Source organism: Trachypithecus francoisi, unplaced genomic scaffold (genome assembly GCF_009764315.1).
Source record: "Trachypithecus francoisi isolate TF-2019V2 unplaced genomic scaffold, Tfra_2.0 Lachesis_group10, whole genome shotgun sequence".
Taxonomy (NCBI): Eukaryota; Metazoa; Chordata; class Mammalia; order Primates; family Cercopithecidae; genus Trachypithecus; species Trachypithecus francoisi.
The window spans coordinates 85,052,759-85,074,880 of record NW_022681455.1 but is presented as its reverse complement, the minus strand read 5'-3'; the positions used below and the strand labels follow the sequence as shown (position 1 = coordinate 85,074,880).

Below are 22,122 nucleotides of genomic sequence, written 5' to 3'. Positions count from 1 at the left end.
ATAGTTGTGTCAACCTAAGATAATCAAAAAGATTAGAATGTACGTTTAAAAGACTTTATTTAAATACAAACATTTAGGATAGGCTGCCTAGAAAAGCACAGCTTTTAAAGAATGGAAGTCAGTATTCCAAAGTGTAGAATTTTAAGATCATTTAGATAAACAAAATTCCGGAAAGTTTAACAGAATTTTAACATCTTTCTATGTAAGGTTTAATGTACAGTTATAATATTTTGATTAGATAAGCTGGTCAATTTTTTGGAAAAGATATATTTAAAATTCTAAACAAGAGAGGTTCTGGTGTCCCTGGAAGTGGTAGTTTTGATGCTAATGCTTGTTTACACTTACAGATTCTGCATTGACCACCAGAAGCCCCTCACACAATGGCAGCAGGTCAATGAACAAGATCTCAAAGATTCTACAGGCCCCACCCTGGGCCATCCTCCTACTTTATAGAGTCTGTATTGATCTCTTATGATACAAGAAAGGTCTGCCCTGGACTTTCTGTAATCCTCAGACTGAAGGCTGGCCCTGTTTTATGAATCTCAGGGGGAGGCAAATTCCCCTTGTGTGCAAATTCTATGAGGGATCGCATCTGTTATGTATTCTTGGGTTTTACAGCAAGAAGAGACAAGTTGGAGAAGAGATTCCTCCCAGGAAGGCTGCTATAGAGCATTCTGAAGAGCCCCAGATCCTGCATTCAAAATTTAGTGGTGCAGATTTAGGTCCCCAGAGAGACAGGGAAGTGGAAGAGGCCAACTCAATGCACATGTACATGTCTGATTGGGCTTCCAGGCCCCAAGTTCTCTGAATTCATTTCTGTTATAAAGTCACCAGATGCATTGAAAGACAGGGCTGGAACTGATGATTGCCACTTTATGAGGTTATTTTATTACAAATCTTTTCTAACTGTGCCCCAGATGAAACTGCAGAGCCCAAAATAGGCAGTGAGATCATACTGCATTTAGATTTTGAGGGCAGGCAAGATCTTCACTGAACTATTGTGGCTTGGGGGAAGAAAGCCTGAGAGAAAATTTGATGGGTATCTGCCAAAGTCCCTTCTAGTATGAAGCCTGATTGGCATCTTTTATGTTTATATTTGATCTTGTAATTCTGAACAGTGCTTGGGAAATACAATTAAAACAACATTGCCTCCCAACCTGGAATGCCTCTCCACAAAGGTAGGAGAGAGATAAAACTGTTTTATAACTCAAACCAGAATGTGATGTGCATCAGAGGCAAAACATGTAGTGTTTAAACATCACAGTCTGGTTTAATTGAGTTATAAAACATATATGTTGTCAAGATTAATATTAATATCCCTCAAGTAGGAAAATTTGACAGCACCATTTGGCATAGTTTATCCTAAATTCACCTGGTAACCAGAAAGATGATCTAGGTTTGATAATTGGTTTTAATTAAAGGAAAAATAGGCCAGGCACGGTGGTTCATGCCTGTAATCTCAGCACTTTGGAAGGCCAAGGTGGGTGGATCACAAGGTCAGGAGATCAAGACCATCCTGGCTAACACGGTGAAACCCCATCTCTACTTAAAATACAAAAAATTAGCTGGGCGTGGTGGCGGGCGCCTATAATCCCAGCTACTCGGGAGGCTGAGGCAGGAGAATGGCCTGAACCCGGAAGGCGGAGCTTCCAGTGAGCCCAGACTGCACCACTGCACTCCAGCCTAGGCGACAGAGCGAGACTCCGTCTCAAAAAAAACAAAACAAAAAAAAAAAAACAGGGAAAAATAAACTAACCTTTGTGACAGAAAATTGTTTTGCAACTTGGAACTAAGTGCCTGATTAAATTAGGCTTCTATCTTACTGCGAAATTGTGAGATAGGGTACCATCTTTTTTCATGTTTACATTTCAAATACACTGTTCCCAGGTCCTGGAGAAAAGCATTCCTGAGTTTTTTTTTTTTTTTTTTTTTTTTACAAAGAGCAGCAAACCACCCAGCTAATTTAGTCAGAAAGTTGCACATTTTGGAGACTGATTTAGTTGGATAGGTGGCCTTTTTAACTTAGTTTGTTTCTTAATTAGTTTACTGGCTTCAGGGTGGAGCCACTTAATAAATAAAGCAAAGGAAGCATGCAGTTTTTAGGGCTTAATATTTAAATATGTGCAAAGCAGGAACAGCTGCAAGGCATAACACTTAGATCCTCCCAAATCAAGTATCCCATTTTAACACTGAATTCAGAGCCCTCAAAAGAAAGGAAATGCCAGAGGACTGGGCAGTTCAATGATCCCACAGTGCACCTCAGTAGGAGGACATTCCTTTGAGGTTGCTGGGCGATCCTATGCCAGTTAGCACACACTATGATTACTGCATCCCACATGGGTGTCCAACCCCTCAGTGGAGTGGCTGGGGGGTGTTTCTGTAGCCTCTATGTTCTAAACTATGTTTTTTCTATCCAAACACCCAAAGAAATAATCAACTCTATAGAGTAATAAACATTTACTATAAGCGACTGCTGTCAGCCCTCTAAAACCATAGCTCTTGCCAGTGACTCACCAGCAATTACATCCACCTAGTCAAGTTCTCTCATAGTACAGTGTAATCTCTGGTATCCCCCAAAGTCAAGGAGATCAAGTAATGCAATACAAAAAAGAGCAGAGTGCTAGACCTGAGAGGAATCTCTCTGCTTACAACTGAGGGCCTCAAGAGAAAAAGCAGTTTCCTCCCAAAAGGAGGAGACTGTGCCAACTTTTCTGTTTTCTGTGATTCTAGGCTAGAATTGTTAGAATTCTTTTTTTTTTTTTTTTTAGGTCCCCCTCATGTGACATTTGGAGTGGCAAGAGGAAGGACAGGCAGAAGTAAATGGAGAAACAGAATTCATTTGACTGTTTTACAGAGAGAGGAGATCTTAAAACCATGCATATGTGTATGTACATAGAATAAATACCAGTTTTTATTAAGTCAACTTTTGACTATAGAGCTCTTTAAAAATCCTTTTCCTAACTGTAATTCCTACTCAAGCCATTATACTTTTGCTGCTAGCTGGACCTCTGTAGCCAAATGAGCAGCCATTACACCTTAGTCGCTGTTCAACACCCTTCCTCACTGCAGTGTGATAGACAGCTTTCAGATAACAATCATGCTAAATCTGCCAGAAGTATCCTAACTAGTGACACTTTCTTGAATAAAGGCCAGGTAAAGCCAATCCTGTAGCTGGGTGCAGTGGCTCGCACCTGTAATCCCAACACTTTGGGAGGCTGAAGTGGGCAGATCACCTGAAGTCAGGAGTTCAAGAACAGCCTGGCCAACATGGTGAAACTGTCTCTACTAAAAATATATAAATTAGCCAGGTGTGGTTGCAGGCGCCTGTAATCCCAGCCACTTGGGAGGCTAAGGCAGGAGAATAGCTTGAGCCCGGGAGGCGGAGATTGCAGTGAGCTGAGACTGCACCACTGCACTCCAGCCTGGGCAACTGAGCGAGACTCTGTCTCCAAAAAAAAAAAAAAAGCCAAACCTGCTGGATTCCTTTCCAAGGGGGCTGGCACTCTTGCTCACAAGATGTTTATGGTTGAGACACAGAGTTAATGATGTTAATCAACTAAATAAGAACTCAAAACTTATGAAAATGTCCCAGTACTTTAAGAAAAAGCATTAAGTATGTTTTGCTTTAAAAACAGTACACTCATAAATTCTTGCTGAAATCAATAGTAACATAGAAAAGTAACAATACTAATAGTCTGTCACAAGCCGATTACAAGCCTCTGTAATAAAGTATACCATTCTTAATAACCTATATAACCATTTGAAATGGGTGCATTTCTCCTCTTGCTTTCTGAGGAAGGCCTACTCTAACAGAGGAACTTTCAATAAACAATCTCTTCTTATTGCAAGGCATTCCTCTTCTTGCTTTCTGAGGATGCCCTACTCTGTAACTGAGTAGCCTCTAATAAACCATTATAACTTTACTATACTCTGCAACTCACCAGGAATTCTTTCCTGTGTGAGATTCAAGAACCCACTTTTGGGGTCTGGGACAAGATCATCACGTCTCTTCTAGTGACTCTGCCAGGACTTCAATGAGGTGAAGTCCCAATTCAAACGAATGAGGTCCCAAAGGAAAACCCAAAGGAAACAGACTGCAGCACCAATTGGCTGACACAAACTCTAGTTGTAAACTTTCAACAAATAAACCCATATGACCTTCACCTAGTTTACAAACAGAACATTTTCATCATCTTCAGAAAATTCACTTGTGTTTTGTCCCAAGCATCTATCTTTTCTTCCTCAACCAGAGGCTATCAATGTGTTGATTTATTTCACCATACGTTTACTTTGCCTGAAATAATACAATACATAAATACACAAAACACAATTTTATGTCTAGCTTTTTTCACTTAGTAGGTCTATGAGATTCATATAGGGCATGAGCTTTAGTTCTTTGTTTCTTTGTATGGCTGAGTTGCATTATGTTATATGAATGCTATGCAATTAATTCAAACCACTGCTTTAACCCAACATCTTTTCGTGAACTACTTACAAACTGGCTCTCAAACGAATGTAAAACATCTGCTGCTAAGTTGTGGCCTTTCAGTCTTACCTGCCTTATCTAATCATTATCAAGACAGTCACTATGAGAAAACTACTCTCCAAATCATTGAAAGTTTAAGTCCTCCAACAAAAGGAATATTAGGGAAGACATTTCACTGTTAACCCATGGTATATTATTTCCATTGTTAACCACAATCTTAGATAAGATGGAATAGTTTAACTCTGGTGTCAGTACAACATTTCATTCATTGTACATCAGTGTTAAAATATGAAAAACCAACTAATTTTATTAAAAGAAATTAAGTTCACCCATAGTCTAAACCATTTTAAAATCCACTGTATTCTTCCTGGTCAAAATACAGTTACAAGCACTCAAGAAACATTCCTTTTTTCCAATATACTAATCTTGCAGTTCTGTTTGCTACATTTTCTTAAGCGAGGCTATTTAGTGAATGTTGATAGGAATTATCTTCACATTTCTCTGATATAGGTGAAGATGTTATTCTCCTCACATCAAATACTCAACTCTTTCACTATGTCTTCTATCACATCAAATAATACTAAAGACTCCTACTTTATTCTGTTATAAAGATATGCCAGTACTTCAACTCAGTGATCCTAACCTTTTTGGCACCAGGGACTGGTTTCGTGGAAGACAATTTTTCTACAAACTGGCAAGGAGAGAGATGGTTTTGAGATGAAAATGTTCTGCCTCAGATCATCAGGCATTAGTTGGAGTCTCCTAAGGAGCACACAGTCTAAATCCCTCACATGCACAATTCACAATAGGGTTTACGAAAATCTAATGCCACCACTCAGCTGAGAGGTGGCAGAGCTCATGTGGTAATGCTGGCTCACCCACCACTCATGTCCTGCTGTGCAGCTCAGTTTCTAACCGACCACAGACCAGTACAGCCTGGGATCGGGGACCTCTGCTTTAAATGAAGTCTCTTTTTTAAAAAAAAAAAAAACTTACGGAGGAATTGGTGAAGTAATTTCAAAAATTCAGAGTATCTCTCTTACTTTAATATAGAAAAATGCTCTAAACACGTATATGTTTACATGCATTACTACTTTATTCAAACACAAAGAGCATATTTTAAAAATTTTTCATGTGTTTTACATTTGGCATTAAACTTCCATGAAAAATGTTGATATTAATTATTTTCACCTAACTTAGAAGGACCTCACATTGCTCTGATGCAGAAAAAAAAACAGAACACATATTTTCACATGAACACCATGGATTAAGGAAAAGCAGCAACAGATTTGAAAGCTGAATTATATAAATAATATTTGCTCTCCAAAAACCTCAAATACTGTAAATACAAATGAAGTATCTATGAAATATACCTGTCAAAACATCAATGTTCTTGCTACTTTAAAACATATAAGCAAATAAATTATCTAATTATTTTGCCTTTAGATTCTGTATAAATTTATTTAGTATAAAGGCTGAAAGTGTCTGTGCTTTAGTCCTTTCTCACATAAATTCTCTGACACATTTAGACTTCATTTTTTATTAAATACTTCCTCACATTTATTGCGTCTACAAACTTTCTTTTTCTATGAACCCCTAGGTGACTCATAAGTTTGATATTTTGAATAAAGCTTTTCACATTTTTACATCTATAGTGTTTCTCTAGTATGGGTTATCTTAAGTAAGGGTTGAGCAGTTTAAATAATTTGCCACATTTTTAATATCTGTATGGATTTTTTCCAGTTTATATTCTCTGCTGTTGTGTAAAGCTTGAAAAATGGTTAAAGGTTATGCCACATTCTTAACATCTGTAGGGTTTCACTCCCATATAAATTATCTGATGCACAATAAGACATGGATAACAAGTAAAAATCTGCTCCATGTTTTACGTTTTCAAAGTTTTTCTCTAGTATGACTTCTCTGATGTGTAATGAGGTATGACCTAGAGTTAAAGGCTTTGCCACATTCTTCACATTTGTAGGGTCTCTCTCCACTATGACTTCTCCGATGTGTAGTGAGGTATGACCTATAGCTGAAGGCTTTACCACATTCATCACATTTGTAGGGTCTCTCTCCAGTGTGACTTCTCCGATGTGTAGTGAGGTATGACCTAGAGTTGAAGGCTTTGCCACATTCTTCACATTTGTAGGGTCTCTCTCCAGTATGACTTCTCTGATGTGTAGTGAGGTATGACCTATAGTTGAAGGCTTTGCCACATTCTTCACATTTGTAGGGTCTCTGCCCAGTATGAATTCTCTGATGCTGAATAACATCTGAACTATAACTAAAGGCTTTGCCACATTCTTTACATGTATAGGGTTTCTCTCCAGTATGAGTTCGCCGATGCACAGTAAGACCTGAGGAGTCACTAAAAGATTTGCTACATGCTTTACATTTGTATGGTTTTTCTCCAGTATGAATTCGATGATGTCGAATAAGGTGTGAACTATAAGGAAAGGCTTTGCCGCATTCTTTACATTTATAGGGTTTCTCTCCAGTATGAATTCTCTCATGCACAATAAGATTTGAGAAACAAGTAAAAGGTTTGGCACATACTTTACATTTGTAAAGATTCTCTCCAGTATGAATTTTCCGATGTTGAGTAAGGCAAGAACTACGGCTAAAGACTTTGCCACATTCTTTACATTTATAAGGCTTCTCTCCAGTATGAACTCTCTGATGCATAATAAGATTTGAAGAACGAGCATAAGATTTGCTACATACTTTACATTTGTAAAGTTTTTCTCCCGTATGAGTTGTCTGATGTTGAGTAAGGCATGAACTACGGTTAAAAGCTTTTCCACATTCTTTACATTTATAAGGTTTCTCTCCAGTATGAATTCGCTTATGTTTAGTAAGGTATGAACTACAGCGAAAGGCTTTGCCACATTCTTTACATTTGTATGGTTTCTCTCCAGTGTGAATTCTCTGATGCACAATAAGATTGGAGGAACGAGTAAAAGATTTGCTACATGCTTTACATTTGTAAAGGTTTTCTCCAGTATCAATTTGCTGCTGTTTGGTAAGGTATAAACTACAGTTAAAGACTTTGCCACATTCTTTCCATTTATAAGGTTTCTCTTCAGTAGGTATGATCTGATGTTGAGTAAGGTGCAAACTATGGTTAAAGCTATCCCCACATTTTTCACATTTGTATGGTTTCTCTTCGTTATGGATTATCTGCTTTCTAAGATTTGATGACTGACTAAGGTCTTTATCATATTTATTACATCTATATGAGTTTTCTCTGATATGGATGGTCTGATGTTGAATATGTTTTAATGACTGGGTACAAACTTCTACACATTTATTACATTTGTAAGACTGTTCTTGCTTCTCTTGCCCATGCATACTCTGAAGAAAGACTTTCTCAAATTCTTTACATTTGCATTGTTTTTCTAGAAAGCAATTTTCCTGATGATTTTTAGGGCTTGAGCTTTGGTTCAAGGTTTTTTCAGAATTATTGCAATAATTTTTCTCTCCAATAAAAACATCTCGGTACCTACTTAGAGTAGAGACCTGCCTAAATAACTCTGAAGTTTTATCATGTATGTGATGTTTTCCCCAAATATCTATTTCCTCTTGTTGACTAAACAATGATGAATGAGTAAAGACCTTCCTATATTGATCAAAGTTATAGCTTTTGGCACAAGGAGAAAGTATTTGTTGGTGAAACAAACTTTCAACAGAGGACTCATCAAATTGATCATATTTAAAAGTCTTTTCATCATAACATCCATTGTGCCCGTCACACTCCTCCCTTTTCCACCTTTTTCTTAAATGTAAATTCTCAAGATCACAGTTCCCATGTCTCCTTGATATCACTTTTTGGAATGAAGCTTCTGTGCATTGCTCTGTCAACAGGTCCTTGTTATAATGTGAAAACACATCTGAAAGATATAAACATTTTAAGAATTCCAATTACTAGATTCAGATACATATATTTTACAAATCTAATACACAAAATTATGCTAAGTTGAGAATACAACAGTTGAGTGAAAAACCTAAGTCCCTGTTTTCTCAATTGATATACAAACTTTACTACAATAACTTTACAACAATAAAGTGGCATGTGAACTACTAAGACACCAACAGTGGAGAAAAGGGACTGTTTGTGTCACCTGCCCTTGCCCCTCAGCAGCATCTGCATGGCGGGGAGAAATCTGTTAATTTGGGAGACGGAGAGCACAGTGACTAGGGGACTACAATGAACCCAGTGCTGCCCTATCACAACAGAGACCTGGCAGGATTCATCACCTTCTGACTTAGGAGCTGCTGGTCTCTGAATAACCAACAGTGGTACCCCAATAACACATCATGAACACTGGACTCTGAGATGTCCTGGCTTCAGGTGTGACCCAGAACATCTCCCACTGTGGTGGGTATAATGAAAGACACCTTCTGTTTGAGCAAAGCAGAGGAAAAAGTAAATGGGATTCTGTCTTGCACCTGAGGTACCACCTTGGCCACAGTGGGGTAGAGCACCAAGCAGACTCTTAGGGTCCCTTAGTCACATTTCTGGACCTGCCCCGCACCAAAGAGTAAGTCCCAGATGTGGAAGCAGTCATCACAAGCTAACTGAAGAGTGCTTGGGCATTGAGTAAACATCAGTGATAGCCCAGTGAAAACCCCTGTGGGCTGGTGGTGGTGGCAGACACAATATGAGGCTCCTCTGCCTGCAGAAAGGGGAGGGAGGAGAGGGAAGGATGTTGTCTTGTGATTTGAATGCCAGCTTAGCTGCAGTAGAATAGAACATGAGATAAATAAGGCTTCTGACTTCAATACCTGGCTCCCACACAATATCTCTGGACCTACTTGGGGCCAAAAGGAACTCACTGCCCTGAGGAGACACAAACCTGGCTGGTTACCACCTGCTGATTGTAGAGGCCTAAGGTCTTGAGTAAACTTAGGTAGTAGCCAGGCAGTAATTACACTGGGCCTTGGATGAGACCCAGTGCTGTGCTCACTTCAGGTCTAAATTAGCACAGTCCCAGTGGTGGGGGTAACAGGGAAGCTTGTGTCATCCCACCCCAGCTCCAGGTAGCTCAGCATAGAGAAAGAAATTCCATTTGTCTGGAAGAAACTAAGGGAACAGAACAAGAGTCTCTGTGCTTGGTAATTTAGGTAATTCATCGATTTTAACCAAGACCAGCAACATGGTACCTCTGAGTCTGTAAGAAGAACATTATTGAGTTTGAGATCCAAGTACTTTCAAATTCTGGAAAGCCTTCCCAACAAGGGTGGACATAAAACCCAAATTGTGAAGGCTACAATAAATGCCTAACTCTTCAATGCCCAGACACAGATGAACATCTACACATTAAGACCATCCAGTAAAATATGGCCTAACAAACTGAATAAGGCACAAGAGACCAATCCTGGAGAAACAAAATAAGTAACTTTTCAGACAGATAATTCAAAATAGTTGTGTTGAGTAAACAAATTCAAGATAAAATAGAGAAGGAATTCAGATTCTATCAGGTAAATTGAACAAAAAGATTGAAATGATTAAAAGGAATCAAGCAGAAATTGAAGTTAAAAAATGCAATTGGCATACTGAAGAATGCATCAGAGTCTCTTAATAGCAAAATTGATCAGGCAAAAGAAAAAATTATTGAGCTTGAATATAGGCAATTTGAAAATATGTAGAGAAGACAAAAAAGAATGAAGCATGCCTACATGATTTAGAAAACAGCCTGAGAAGGGTAAAGCTAAGAGTTATTAGCCTTAAAGAGAGAAAGAGAAAGGGGTAGAAAGTTTACTCAAGGAATACGATCAGAGAACTTCCCTGATCTATAAAGACATCAATATCCAAGTACAACCAGGTTACAGAACACAGAGTAGATTGAACCCAAAGATGATTACATCAAGACATTTAATAATCAAACTTCCAAAAATTAAGAATAAAGGATCCTAAAAGCACCAAGAAAAAAGAAATAGCATATAATGAAACTCCAGTATGTCTGGAAGCAGATTTTCAGTGGAAACCTTAGAGGCCAGGAGAGAGTAGCAAGACATTAATTTAAAGTGCTGACGGAGCAAAACTTTTATGCTAGAATAGTGTATCACGTGAAAATATTCCATAACCATGAAGGAGAAAAAAATGACCTTCCCAGACAAACACTGAGAGATTTCATTAAAACCAGACCTGTCCTACAAGTAATACTAAGGGGCATTCTCTTCCATCTGTAAGAAGAGAATGTTAATGAACAATAAGAAGTCATCTGAAGGTACAGAACTCATTGGTAATAGCACAGAGAAAAACTGAATATTATAATTATAATATGGTAATTGTGGTGTGTAAAATACTCAAGTAGAAATACTCAATGATGACTCAATACAACTACAACAATGTTTCAAGACATAGACAGTACAATAAGACATAAGGAGAACCAACAATAAGTTTAAAAATGGGGAAACAAAGTTAAAGGGTAGAGTTTTTACTAGTTTTCATGTTGCTTATTTATTCATTTAGGCAATCAGTGTGAAGCTGTCAACAGGTAAAAAAAATAGGTTATAAGATAGTATTTGTAAGTCTCATGGTAACCTCAAATAAAAAAAAAAACATACAACAGATACAGAAACCAAAAAGCAAGAAATTAAATCATACCACCAAGAAAAATCATGTTCACTAAAACGAAGACAGGAAGGAAGGACAAAATAAAGTGGAGACACAAAAACAACAGGAAAACAAATAACGAAACAGCAAAAGTAAACACATACTTATCAATAATAACACTGAAAGGAAATGCACTAAAACTCCAATTAAATAACACAGAATGGGTGAAAAAAAGAAAAAGGAAGACCCAGTGATCTGCTGCCTACGAGAAATACACTTCATCTATAAAGATACACCATAGACTGAAAAATAAAGGAATGGAAAAATGTTCCATGCCAATGAAACCAAAAAAAAAGAACTAAAGTAGCTATACTTATATCAGATAAAATGTATTTCAAGACAAAAACTGTGAAGACAGAACAAAGATCATTTTATGATAAAGGGATCAATTCAGCCAGAGAATATAACAATTTTAAATATCCATGTACCCTACACTAAAGCACTGAGACACATGAAGCAAAGTGTATTAAAGCTAGAGAAAGACCCCAATACAATAATAATTGAGACTTTAACACACCACTTTCAGCATTGTACAGATCTTACAGACAGAAAATCATGAAAGAAACATCAGACTTAATCTGTACTATAAACCAAATATACCTAATAAATATTTGCAGAACATTTTATCTAATGGCTACAGAACACACATTCTTCTCAGCACATAATTTTCAGATACACAACATTTTAAGTTACAAAACAAGTCTTAAAACATTCAGAAAAGTGAAATAATATCAAACATCTCTGCCCACAATGGAATATAACTAGAAATCAGTAACAAAAATTTTGGAAACCATACAAACAAATGTAAATTAAACAATATGCTTCTGAATGAAAATTGGATCAATAAAGAGTATTAAGAAGGAAACTGAAAAATTTCTTCAAACAAATAATGAAAAAACACATACCAAACCTATGGGATACAGCAAAAGCAGTACTGAGTGAGAAATGTATAGATATATGTGCTTTCATCAAAAAACAAAAAAAAATCAAATAATGTTGCATCTTAAAGAATTAAAAAATAGCAAAACAAAACAAAAATTATAATAAAGATCACAGCAGAAATAAATAAAATTGAAATAAAAATACAAAAAAATCAATGAAATGAAAAGTTGATTTTTTAAGCAGATAAAAGTTACAAACCTTTACCTTTACTAAGAAAAAAAGAAGACCCACATAAAATCAGAGATGAAAAAGGAGACATTATAACTGATACTGCAGACATTCAAAAGATTATTAGTGACTATTATTAACAACTGTATGCCAACTAATTGGAAAATCTAGCAAAAACAGATACGTTCCCAGATATATACAACCTACCAAGATTAAACAAGGAAGAAATCCAAAACATGAACAGACCAATAACAAGCAACAAGTTCAAATCCATAATAAAAAGTCTCCCAGTAAAGAAAAGCCCAGGACCTGATGACTTCATCACTAAATTCTACCAAACATTTAAAGATCTAATACCAGCCCTACTCAAAAACTTCCAAAACAGAGGAGGAAGGAATGCTTCCTAACTCATTCTTTGAGGTATTACCATAATACCCAAATCAGAAAAAGATACATCAAAAGATGAAAATTGTAGGCCAATATCTATAATAAATATTTATGTAAAAATAACAAAATATTAGCAAACAGAATTCAACAACACATTAAAAGATTGTTCATTATGACAAAGTGGGATTTATCCCAGGTATGCAAGAATGATTCGTCATATGCAATCAATCAATATGATACATCATATCGACAGAATGAAGGACGAAATCATATGATCTTTTCAACTGCTGCTGAAAAAAGCATTTAATAAAATTTAACACCCTTTGATAATAAAAACCCTCAAAAAGCTCGATATAGAAAGAACATACCTCAAAATAATAAAAACCATATATGACAGATCCACAGCTAGTATCATCCTGAATGGAGGGAAAACATCTGAAAGACTTTTCTCTAAGATCTGGAACATGACAAGGATGCCCACTTTCACCACTGTTAATCAACATAGTACTGGGAGTGCTAGCTACAGCAGCAGTAAAACAAGAGAAAAAAACTAAATGGCATCCAAATTAGAAAGGAAGTCATCAAATTATCCTTGTTTGCAGGTGGTATACTCTTACACATTTAGAAAAATCTAAAGACTCCACCAAAAAACGATAAGAACCGATAAAGTTGCAGGATATAAAATGAACATACAAACATCAAGCATTTCTATATTCCAACAGAGAATCTGAAAAAACAGATTAGAAAGTAATTCCATTTACAGTAGCCACAAATAAAATTAAATACCTAGACATTAACTTAACCAAAGAAGTGAAAGATCTGTACAATGAAAACTATAAAACATGAATGAAAGAAATTGAAGAGGATGGCCGGGTATAGTGGCTTACGCCTGTAATCCCAGCACCTGGGAGGCCGAGGTGGGCAGATCACTTGAGGTCAGGAGTTTGAGACCAGCATAGCCAACATGGTGAAACCCCATCTCTACTAAAAATACAAAAAATTAGCCAGGCACGGTGGCGCATGCCTGGAGTCCCAGCTACTTGGGAGGCTACGGCAGGAGAATGGCTTGAACCCAGGAGGCACAGGTTACAGTGAGCCGAGATCACGCCACTGCATTCCAGGCTGGGCGACAAGAGGAAAACACCATCTCAAAAAAAAAAAAAAAAAAAAGAAAGAAAGAAAGAAAGAAAAGAAAAGTATAGAAGAAGACATACACACACACAAAATCCCATGTCAATGGATTGGAAGAATCAATATTGTTAAAATATCCATACTACTCAAAACAATCTACAGATTCAATACAATCCCTATCAAAATACTAATGACATTTTTCACAGAAATAGAAAAAACAATCCTAAAATATATATGGAACCACGAAAGACTCAGAATAGCAAAGCTATCCTAAGCTAAAAGAACAAAACTTAAGGAGTCACATTACCTGACTTCACATTACACTCAAGAGCTGTAGTAACCAAAATGGCATGGTACTGGCATAAAAACAGACACACAGACCAATGCAACAGAATAGAGAACCCAAAAACAACTCCAGATACCTTGAGTGGACTCGTTTTTAACAAAGATGTTAAAAACATACACTAGAGAAAGGATAGTTTTTTCAATAACTGGTGCTAAAAAAACTGGATATCCATATACATGAAGACAAGCTATTCATTAAAAACAGAAACTTAGACCCCTATCTCTCACTATATACAAAAATCAAATCAGAATGGATTAAGGACTTTAAGACTTCAAACTATGAAACTACTATAAGAAAACATTGGGGAAACTCTCCAGGATACTGGTTTGTGTAAAAATTTCTTAAGTAATGTATTAAAGCACAGGGAACCGAAGCAAAAATGGATATATGGGATCATGTCAAGTTAAAAACCACCTGGACAGCAAAGGAAATAATCAATAAAGTGAAGAAACAACCCACAGAATGGGAGAAAATATTCACAAACTACCCATCTGACAAAGAATCAATAACCAGAATATGTAAGGAGCTCAAACAACTCTATAAGAAACTATCTAATAATCCAATCAAAAATGGGCAAAAGATTTGAAAGGACATTTCTCAAAAAACACCCAGACTAGGGAGCCGTGGCACAATAACAGCTCACTGCAGGCATAAATTTCTGAAGTTAACTGATTCTCCTGCCTCAGCTTCCTGAGTATCTAAAACTACAGGCATGCACCATCACACCTAGTGTACTTATTATTTTTTATAGACACAGGGTCTCACAATATTGCTCAGGCAGGTCTCAAACTCCTGGCCTCAAACGATCCTCCGACTTCAACCTCCAAAGTAGTTGGGATTACAGGCATGAGCCACAAAACTGGCTAAAATATCTGTATTAAAAATGTTCAGTCAACTAAAGGAGAACACAACTAAACTAAAAGAGAAAATGGATGATGAAAATGAACAAAGATATTAAAACTATAAAAACACAAAGTGTGGAGGTAAAAAATAAAAACTAAATTTAAAGATTCACTAGATGAGGTCTACTGCAGACCTGATGTAACAGGCAAAAAATCCCCAGCATGCTTGATAACAGGTCATTTGAAATTTTAGAGTCAGGAAGGCAATCAGGACAAAAAAAAGAAGGAAAACACAGCCTAGTAAACCTATGGGATATTATCAAGTAGGTAATATACTCATGAGAATTCTAGACTGAAAAAGAGCAGAAAACTTATTTGAAATAATAATGACTAAGAATTTTCCAAATTTGATGGAGAAAATGGCCTAAAATTTAAAGTTCAACCAACTCTGGAAGCAACACAAAGAGACTCACATGAGACATTATAATCAGAAGTTCAAAAGTGACAAAGAGAATCTTGAAGTCAGAAAGAAAAAGATGACTTGGCAGGTACAAGGCCACTCATAAAATGATCAACAGATGTCTCAGCAAAAAATCTCACAAGCCAGAAGATGGCAGGATGATATACTGAAAGTGATGAAAAAATGACAACTACCTACTATGAACACTACATCTGCCCAAACTATACTTTTTTTTTTTTTTTTTGAGGCGGAGTCTCGCTCTGTCGCCCGGACTGGAGTGCAGTGGCCGGATCTCAGCTCACTGCAAGCTCCGCCTCCTGGGTTTACACCATTCTCCTGCCTCAGCCTCCCGAGTAGCTGGGACTACAGGCGCCCGCCACCTCGCCCAGCTAGTTTTTGTATTTTTAGTAGAGACGGGGTTTCACCGTGTTAGCCAGGATGGTCTCGATCTCCTGACCTCGTGATCCGCCCGTCTCGGCCTCCCAAAGTGCTGGGATTACAGGCTTGAGCCACCGCGCCCGGCCCAAACTATACTTTAAAAATGAATTAGAAATAAAGAATTCTTGGGGCCAGGCGCAGTGACTCACGCCTGTAATCCCAGCACTTTGGGAGGCCAAGACGGGCGGACCACGAGGTCAGGAGATGGAGACATCCTGGCTAACGCAGTGAAACCCCATCTCTACTAAAAACACACAAAAAAAGCCAGGAGTGGTGGCGGGTGCCTGTAGTCCCGGCTACTCGGGAGGCTGAGGCAGGAGAATGGCGTGAACCCAGGAGGCGGAGCTTGCAGTGAGCCAAGATCGCGCCACTCCACTCCAGCCTGGGCGGCAGAGCAAGACTCCGCTTAAAAAATTAATTAATTAATTAATTAAGAATTCTTAATAAAAGCTAAATGAATTTATATCCATTAGACCTGTCATACAAGAAATGCTAAAGGAGTCAGTTCTTTACATTGAAAAATGAAATGATGGTAGGGAGGAACAAAAAATCATGTAACAGTATAAAGTTTTCCGGTTAAGGTAAAAAAATATACACAAAGCATTCGGTATTATTGTAATAATAGTATATAGAATACTTTTAATTCTGCTATACATTTGAAAAGACAAACACTTTCTTGTGTGTGTGACTGTTTGTATGGCTTTTTAATATTTTTTAAGTTTACCTGATAAAATTCTGTATTATTAATTACATGGAAATATAGGATACAAAGATGACACAAAATTTTCAGTATCTTGTGGAAATGAAAACACTACATACCTACACAGTTTATATATATATAAATAAATGTGTGCATACATACATATGGATGACACCAAAGGCCCAATTAAAATGCAATTGGTGGGTAGATTAATTTCTAAAAAGATAATTTAGAAGTCCTAATTGCAATTTACTTTTTTTTTTTTTTTTTGAGACGGAGTCTCCCTCTGTCGCCCAGGCTGGAGTGCAGTGGTGCGATCTCAGCTCACTGCAAACTCCGCCTCCCGGGTTTACGCCATTCTCCTGCCTCAGCCTCCCGAGTAGCTGGGACTACAGGCGCCCGCCACCTCGCCCGGCTAGTTTTTTTTTTTGTATTTTTTAGTAGAGATGGGGTTTCACCGTGTTAGCCAGGATGGTCTCGATCTCCTGACCTTGTGATCCACCCGTCTCGGCCTCCCAAAGTGCTGGGATTACAGGCTTGAGCCACCGTGCCCGGCCGCAATTTACTTTTTGATTCATTTTTGTTTTGTATTACAATCTAGATTATTAGAAAATACACTCATCATTTTAAATTAATATGCTTATAAAGTATTTTAAATAAAAATATTGAGTGGCATTATGCAATCTGTATAACCAATAACTAGGCATTCGAGAGCCTGTTAACTTTGAAATACATACAGGTATGTAGACTTCCTGTTCCTAAACACCAGTTAGGCATATCTCTCACAATTCACTTTCACTGTGTAATTTTAAGATTTTTTCCTCTTGCTTCTCTGGATTTTTAAATTGTGATATTAGGCTGTCGATTTTAGATCTCCCCTGCTTTCTCTTGTGGGCAATCAGTGCTATACATTTCCACCTACACACTGCTTTAAATGTGTCCCAGAGATTATGGTATGTTGTGTATTTGTTCTCACCGGTTTCAAAGAACATCTTTATTTCTGCCTTCATTTGGTTATTTACCCAGTAGTCATTCAGGAGCAGGTTGTTCAGTTTCCATGTAGTTGTGCAGTTTTGAGATTCTTAATCCTGAGTGCTAATTTGATTGCACTGTAGTCTGAGAGACAGTTTGTTGTGATTTGTTCTTTTACATTTGCTGAAGAGTGTTTTACTTCCAATTATGTGGTCAACTTTAGAATAAGTGCAGTGTGGTGCTGAGAAGAATGTATATTCTGTTGATTTGGGTTGGAGAGTTCTGAGGATAGACATCTTCAGATTAGGTCTGCTTGGTGCAGAGCTGAGTTCAGGTCCTAAATATCCTTGTTAATTTTCTGTCTCGTTGATCTAATATTGACAGTGGGGTGTTGAAGTCTCCCATTATTATTGTGTGGGAGTCTAAGTCTCTTTGTGGGTCTCTAAGAATGTGCTTTTTGAATCTGGGTGCTCCTGTATTGGGTGCATATATATTTAGGATAGTTAGCTATTCTTGTTGAATTGATCCCTTTACCATTACATAATGGCCTTCTTTGTCTCTTTTGACCTTTGTTTGTTTAAAGTTTGTTTTATCAGAGACCAGGATTGCAACTCCTGCTTTTTTTGCTTTCCATTTGCTTGGTAGATCTTCCATCATCCCTTTATTTTGAGCCTATATGTGTGAAAAGACAACACTTAAAAATAACTGTAAATCTCTGTTAATGGATCCACAATACAAAACGATATAATTTGTGACCTCAACAAAATACAATAAGGGAACATAAAGAGGCAGGATTTTTGTATGCTACTAAAGTTATCAGGTTAATACAAATTGTTAATAATTTTAAGATGTTTTGTGTAATATCTATGGTAACCACAAAAATACCTATAGTAGATACACAAAAAGAAATGAGAAAAGAATCAAAATATACCACTATAAAAAAAATCAATAAAACACCAAGGAAGACAGCAAGAGGAAAACAGGAACAAAAAAGCTACAAGATCTAAAACAAAAAAACAAACAAAAAGCAATGTCATTCCCTTTCAGTAATTACTTTGTATATAAAAAAATTAAATCACTCACAAGACAAAATTTGGCTGAAATTCAATAAACAAGATCCAACTCTATGCTTTCAATAGAAGACCCACTTTAGATACAAAAACACACATGAGCTGAACATGAAAGCATGGAAAAAAGAAATTAAATGCAAAGTAAAACACTATCAGACAAAATACACATTACATCAAAAACTGTCACAAAATACAACAAAGGGCATTATATAATAATAATAGTGTCCACTGACCAGAAAGCTGTAACAAGCTTTAGCATATATGCACCTAATGTCACAGCTCCCATATATATATACATTGTGACCTTTCACAGAATTGAAGCAAGTAGCTAACAGCACAATAATAGTAGAAGACTTCCATACTCCACTTTCAGTATTGCAAAAATGAACAAAACCAAAAACAGAAAGAAGATCAATAAGGAAACAGAGAACTTGAACACTAAAGACAATTAGACTTAACATATATACATAACTTTTCACCCAACAACAGCATAATACACAGTATCTTTAATCACATATAGCACATTATTCCAGATAGACAACTTTTTAAGTCATAAAACGTCTTAACAAATTTAAACAGATGGAAATCACACAAAGTATTATTTTTGACTACAAAAGAATAAAGCTTGAAGTTAAAAATGAAAAGAAAACTGGCAAGTCTACAAATATGTAGAAATTAAACAAAGTCTCAAACACATTCTTGTTTAAGAATTTGAAGACTCAATATTCTTAAGATGTCAATACTATCCAAGGTGATTTACAGATTCAATGTACTCTCTATCAAAATACCAATCCATCTCTTTGCAGAAGTATTAAAATATTCAAAATATCTATGGAATTTCAAGAAATCAGAAATAGTCAAACAATCTCAGGGGGAAAAAAGAGACAACTACTTTCTGATTTTAAAACATATTACAAAGCTATAGTAATAAAAACAGTGTGGTACTTGAATAAAGACAGACAAGTATTATACATGATGTAAAGATTAGACAGCCCATAAATCCTCATGTATATAGTAAATTTACCTTCAACAAGGGTTCTAACAACACACAATGAGGAAAGAACAGTCTCCTCACCAAAGAATGTTAGAAATACTAGAAATCTGCAAGGGAAAGAATAAAGTTGGACCTCACTTTGTACCATATACAAACATGAACTTTAAATGAACTGACTTCCTTTTTGTAGTTATTGTGAATGGAATTATGAAATTTCATATCCTGCAACTTTAATGAATTTATTCATCCTAACAGTTTTGTTTCTGTTTTTTTCTTTTTGGTCTTTGATGTTGTGTTCATGTTTTGTCTCCAACAGGACCCATTTAACTTCCTCGTTTCCAATTTAGATGTAAAAGACATCTACTAAGTACTAAAATTAAGATACCTAGCAATGAACTTAACTAAGAAGATGAAATATTCCTACACTAAAACTACAAAGCATGGATGAAAAAATAAAATACATGTGAATAAATGAAAAGATACCTTGTGTTCATAGATTGAAAAGATATAATTAAAATGGCCATACTATCCCAAATGATCTATGGATTTAATGCAACTCTGATCAAAAAGTCACCAGCATTCTTCATAGAAACAGAAAAAAAAAAAATTCTAAATGTATGTGGAACTACAAGGGACCCTGAATAGCCAAAACAATCTTGAGCAAAAAGAATAAATCTGCAGACAATACAATACCTTACGTCAAAATTTACGACAAAGCTATAGTAAGCTAAACAGTATTGTACTGGCACCAAAACAGACATATAGACCAATATGCCTGCTGAGCCAAAAAATGCATTAATGCATCTAAAGCAAACTGATTTTCAAAGGTGCCAAGAATATACTTTGGGGAAAAGACAGTTTCCTCAATAAATGATGCAGGAAAAATTGAATATCCATATGCAGAAAAATCAGACTATACCCCTACCACTCACCATATACCAAAAAATCAACTCAAACTGGATTAAAGAATTAAATGTAATCGGCCCAAACTACGAAACTATTAGATAAAAACATAGGACAAATGCTTTACAACAGACTTGGAAAATATTTTTCAAATAAGACTTCAAAAGCATGGCCAGTTGCAGTGGCTCATGTCTGTAATCCCAAAACTTTGGAATGCCAAGATGGGAGAATCATTTGAGTTTGAGAGCATCCTGGGCCACATAGGGAGATCCTGTTCCTACAAAAAAAAAGTTTTAAATTAGCTGGGTATGGTGGTACATGTCTATAGTCAACCTACTCAAGAGGATGAGACAGGAGGATCACTTGAGCCCAGGAAATCAAGCTTGCAGAGCTATGATCATGCTACTTCACTCTAACCTGGGTGACAGAGTGAGACCATGTCTCCTAAAAATAAAGACTTCAAAAGCACAGATAGCAAAAGAAAAAACAAATATAATTACATCCAACTAAAAAGAGTTTAAATACAAAATGAAAATACTAACAGAGTGAAAAGACAGCCTAAACAATGAGAAAATATTTGCAAACTACACATATGAAGGTGTTAATATCTAGATCATGTAAGAAGCTTTGAAATTTCAAGATAATACAAACATATAACCGAATTTTAAAATATCAGGAAGATCTTACTAGACATTCTCAAAAGAAGAAATACAAATGGCCAACAGGTACATAAAAAATGCTCAAAATCATTAATCACACAGGAAACACAAATCCAAGCCAAATGGGACCCCCTCACTTCAGTTACAATGGGTATAATCAAAAAAAAAAAAAACATATTAACAAAAATGTATTGGTGAGGAGGTGAAGAAAAGGAATGCATAAACACTGTTGGTGGAATTATAAATTAGTATAGGCACTACAGAAAATGGTATGAAGATTCCTCAAAAAATCAAACATAGAGGTACCATACGATCTAGCAATTCCACTACTGGTGGAGTGCTTAACATAAACCATGAACAAGAAAATATACCAAACATGAATGGAAAGAGATCTTCTGATGGTTCTTTAAGCTATGAGGAAGACCTTGCTAAAGTAATTGAGGTCCAAGAAATCATCAACAGTCAAGGGAGGAGAGCCAAATGAAAGAACACCTGGCTGCCCTCTCCAATCATGTGACAGAACTGGAAGAGGATCTGAAAAGATTTTCATCAAATCTAGAAAAGATTTCATCAAATCTGAAGAAATGAACCCCAAATTGCTAGAAGATGTCCATAAAGCCATGACCCAAAAGGAAGACATGGAAGAGAGAATCACTACTCTTGAAAAATGTGACCTTGCTGGTCAACCTTAGACACTGCCCTTGGCCAAGTGGTAGGCTTGCTGATCATGGTCCTGGCTACAGAACAAAACTTGCCACATCCCACTGTAGTCTTAGCTATAACCCACTTGGCCTTTGCCCTGTCACTAGGAGCATCTGCCAAGAACCGAGGACAACTTACACCCACCTAAGTCTTAGGTGACATACATGCAGAATTTAGTCCTGTATGTGACACATGAATCAGGCAAAACCCACCTTCTTCACCTCTCAACAATGGTCTGGAAAAAAAGTCCTGCCTACACAGAGGTTCTCAAGGAAAAATACCTATCTGTAGTTCTATATATAG

General features: G+C 36.6%; 1 protein-coding gene across 2 annotated transcripts in view; it reads right to left on the bottom strand.

The window, feature by feature from the left end:
* Positions 1-5,559: 5,559 nt before the first annotated feature.
* Positions 5,560-22,122, bottom strand: part of LOC117087717 (zinc finger protein 267) — a 43,141-nt gene continuing 26,578 nt past the window's right edge. For both annotated transcript variants that reach the window (XM_033218267.1, XM_033218266.1), the window contains one exon: positions 5,560-8,376. In XM_033218267.1, the coding sequence (XP_033074158.1) occupies positions 6,380-8,376 (1,997 nt within the window). In that variant the 3' untranslated portion in view covers positions 5,560-6,379. The remainder of the gene's footprint in view (positions 8,377-22,122) is intronic.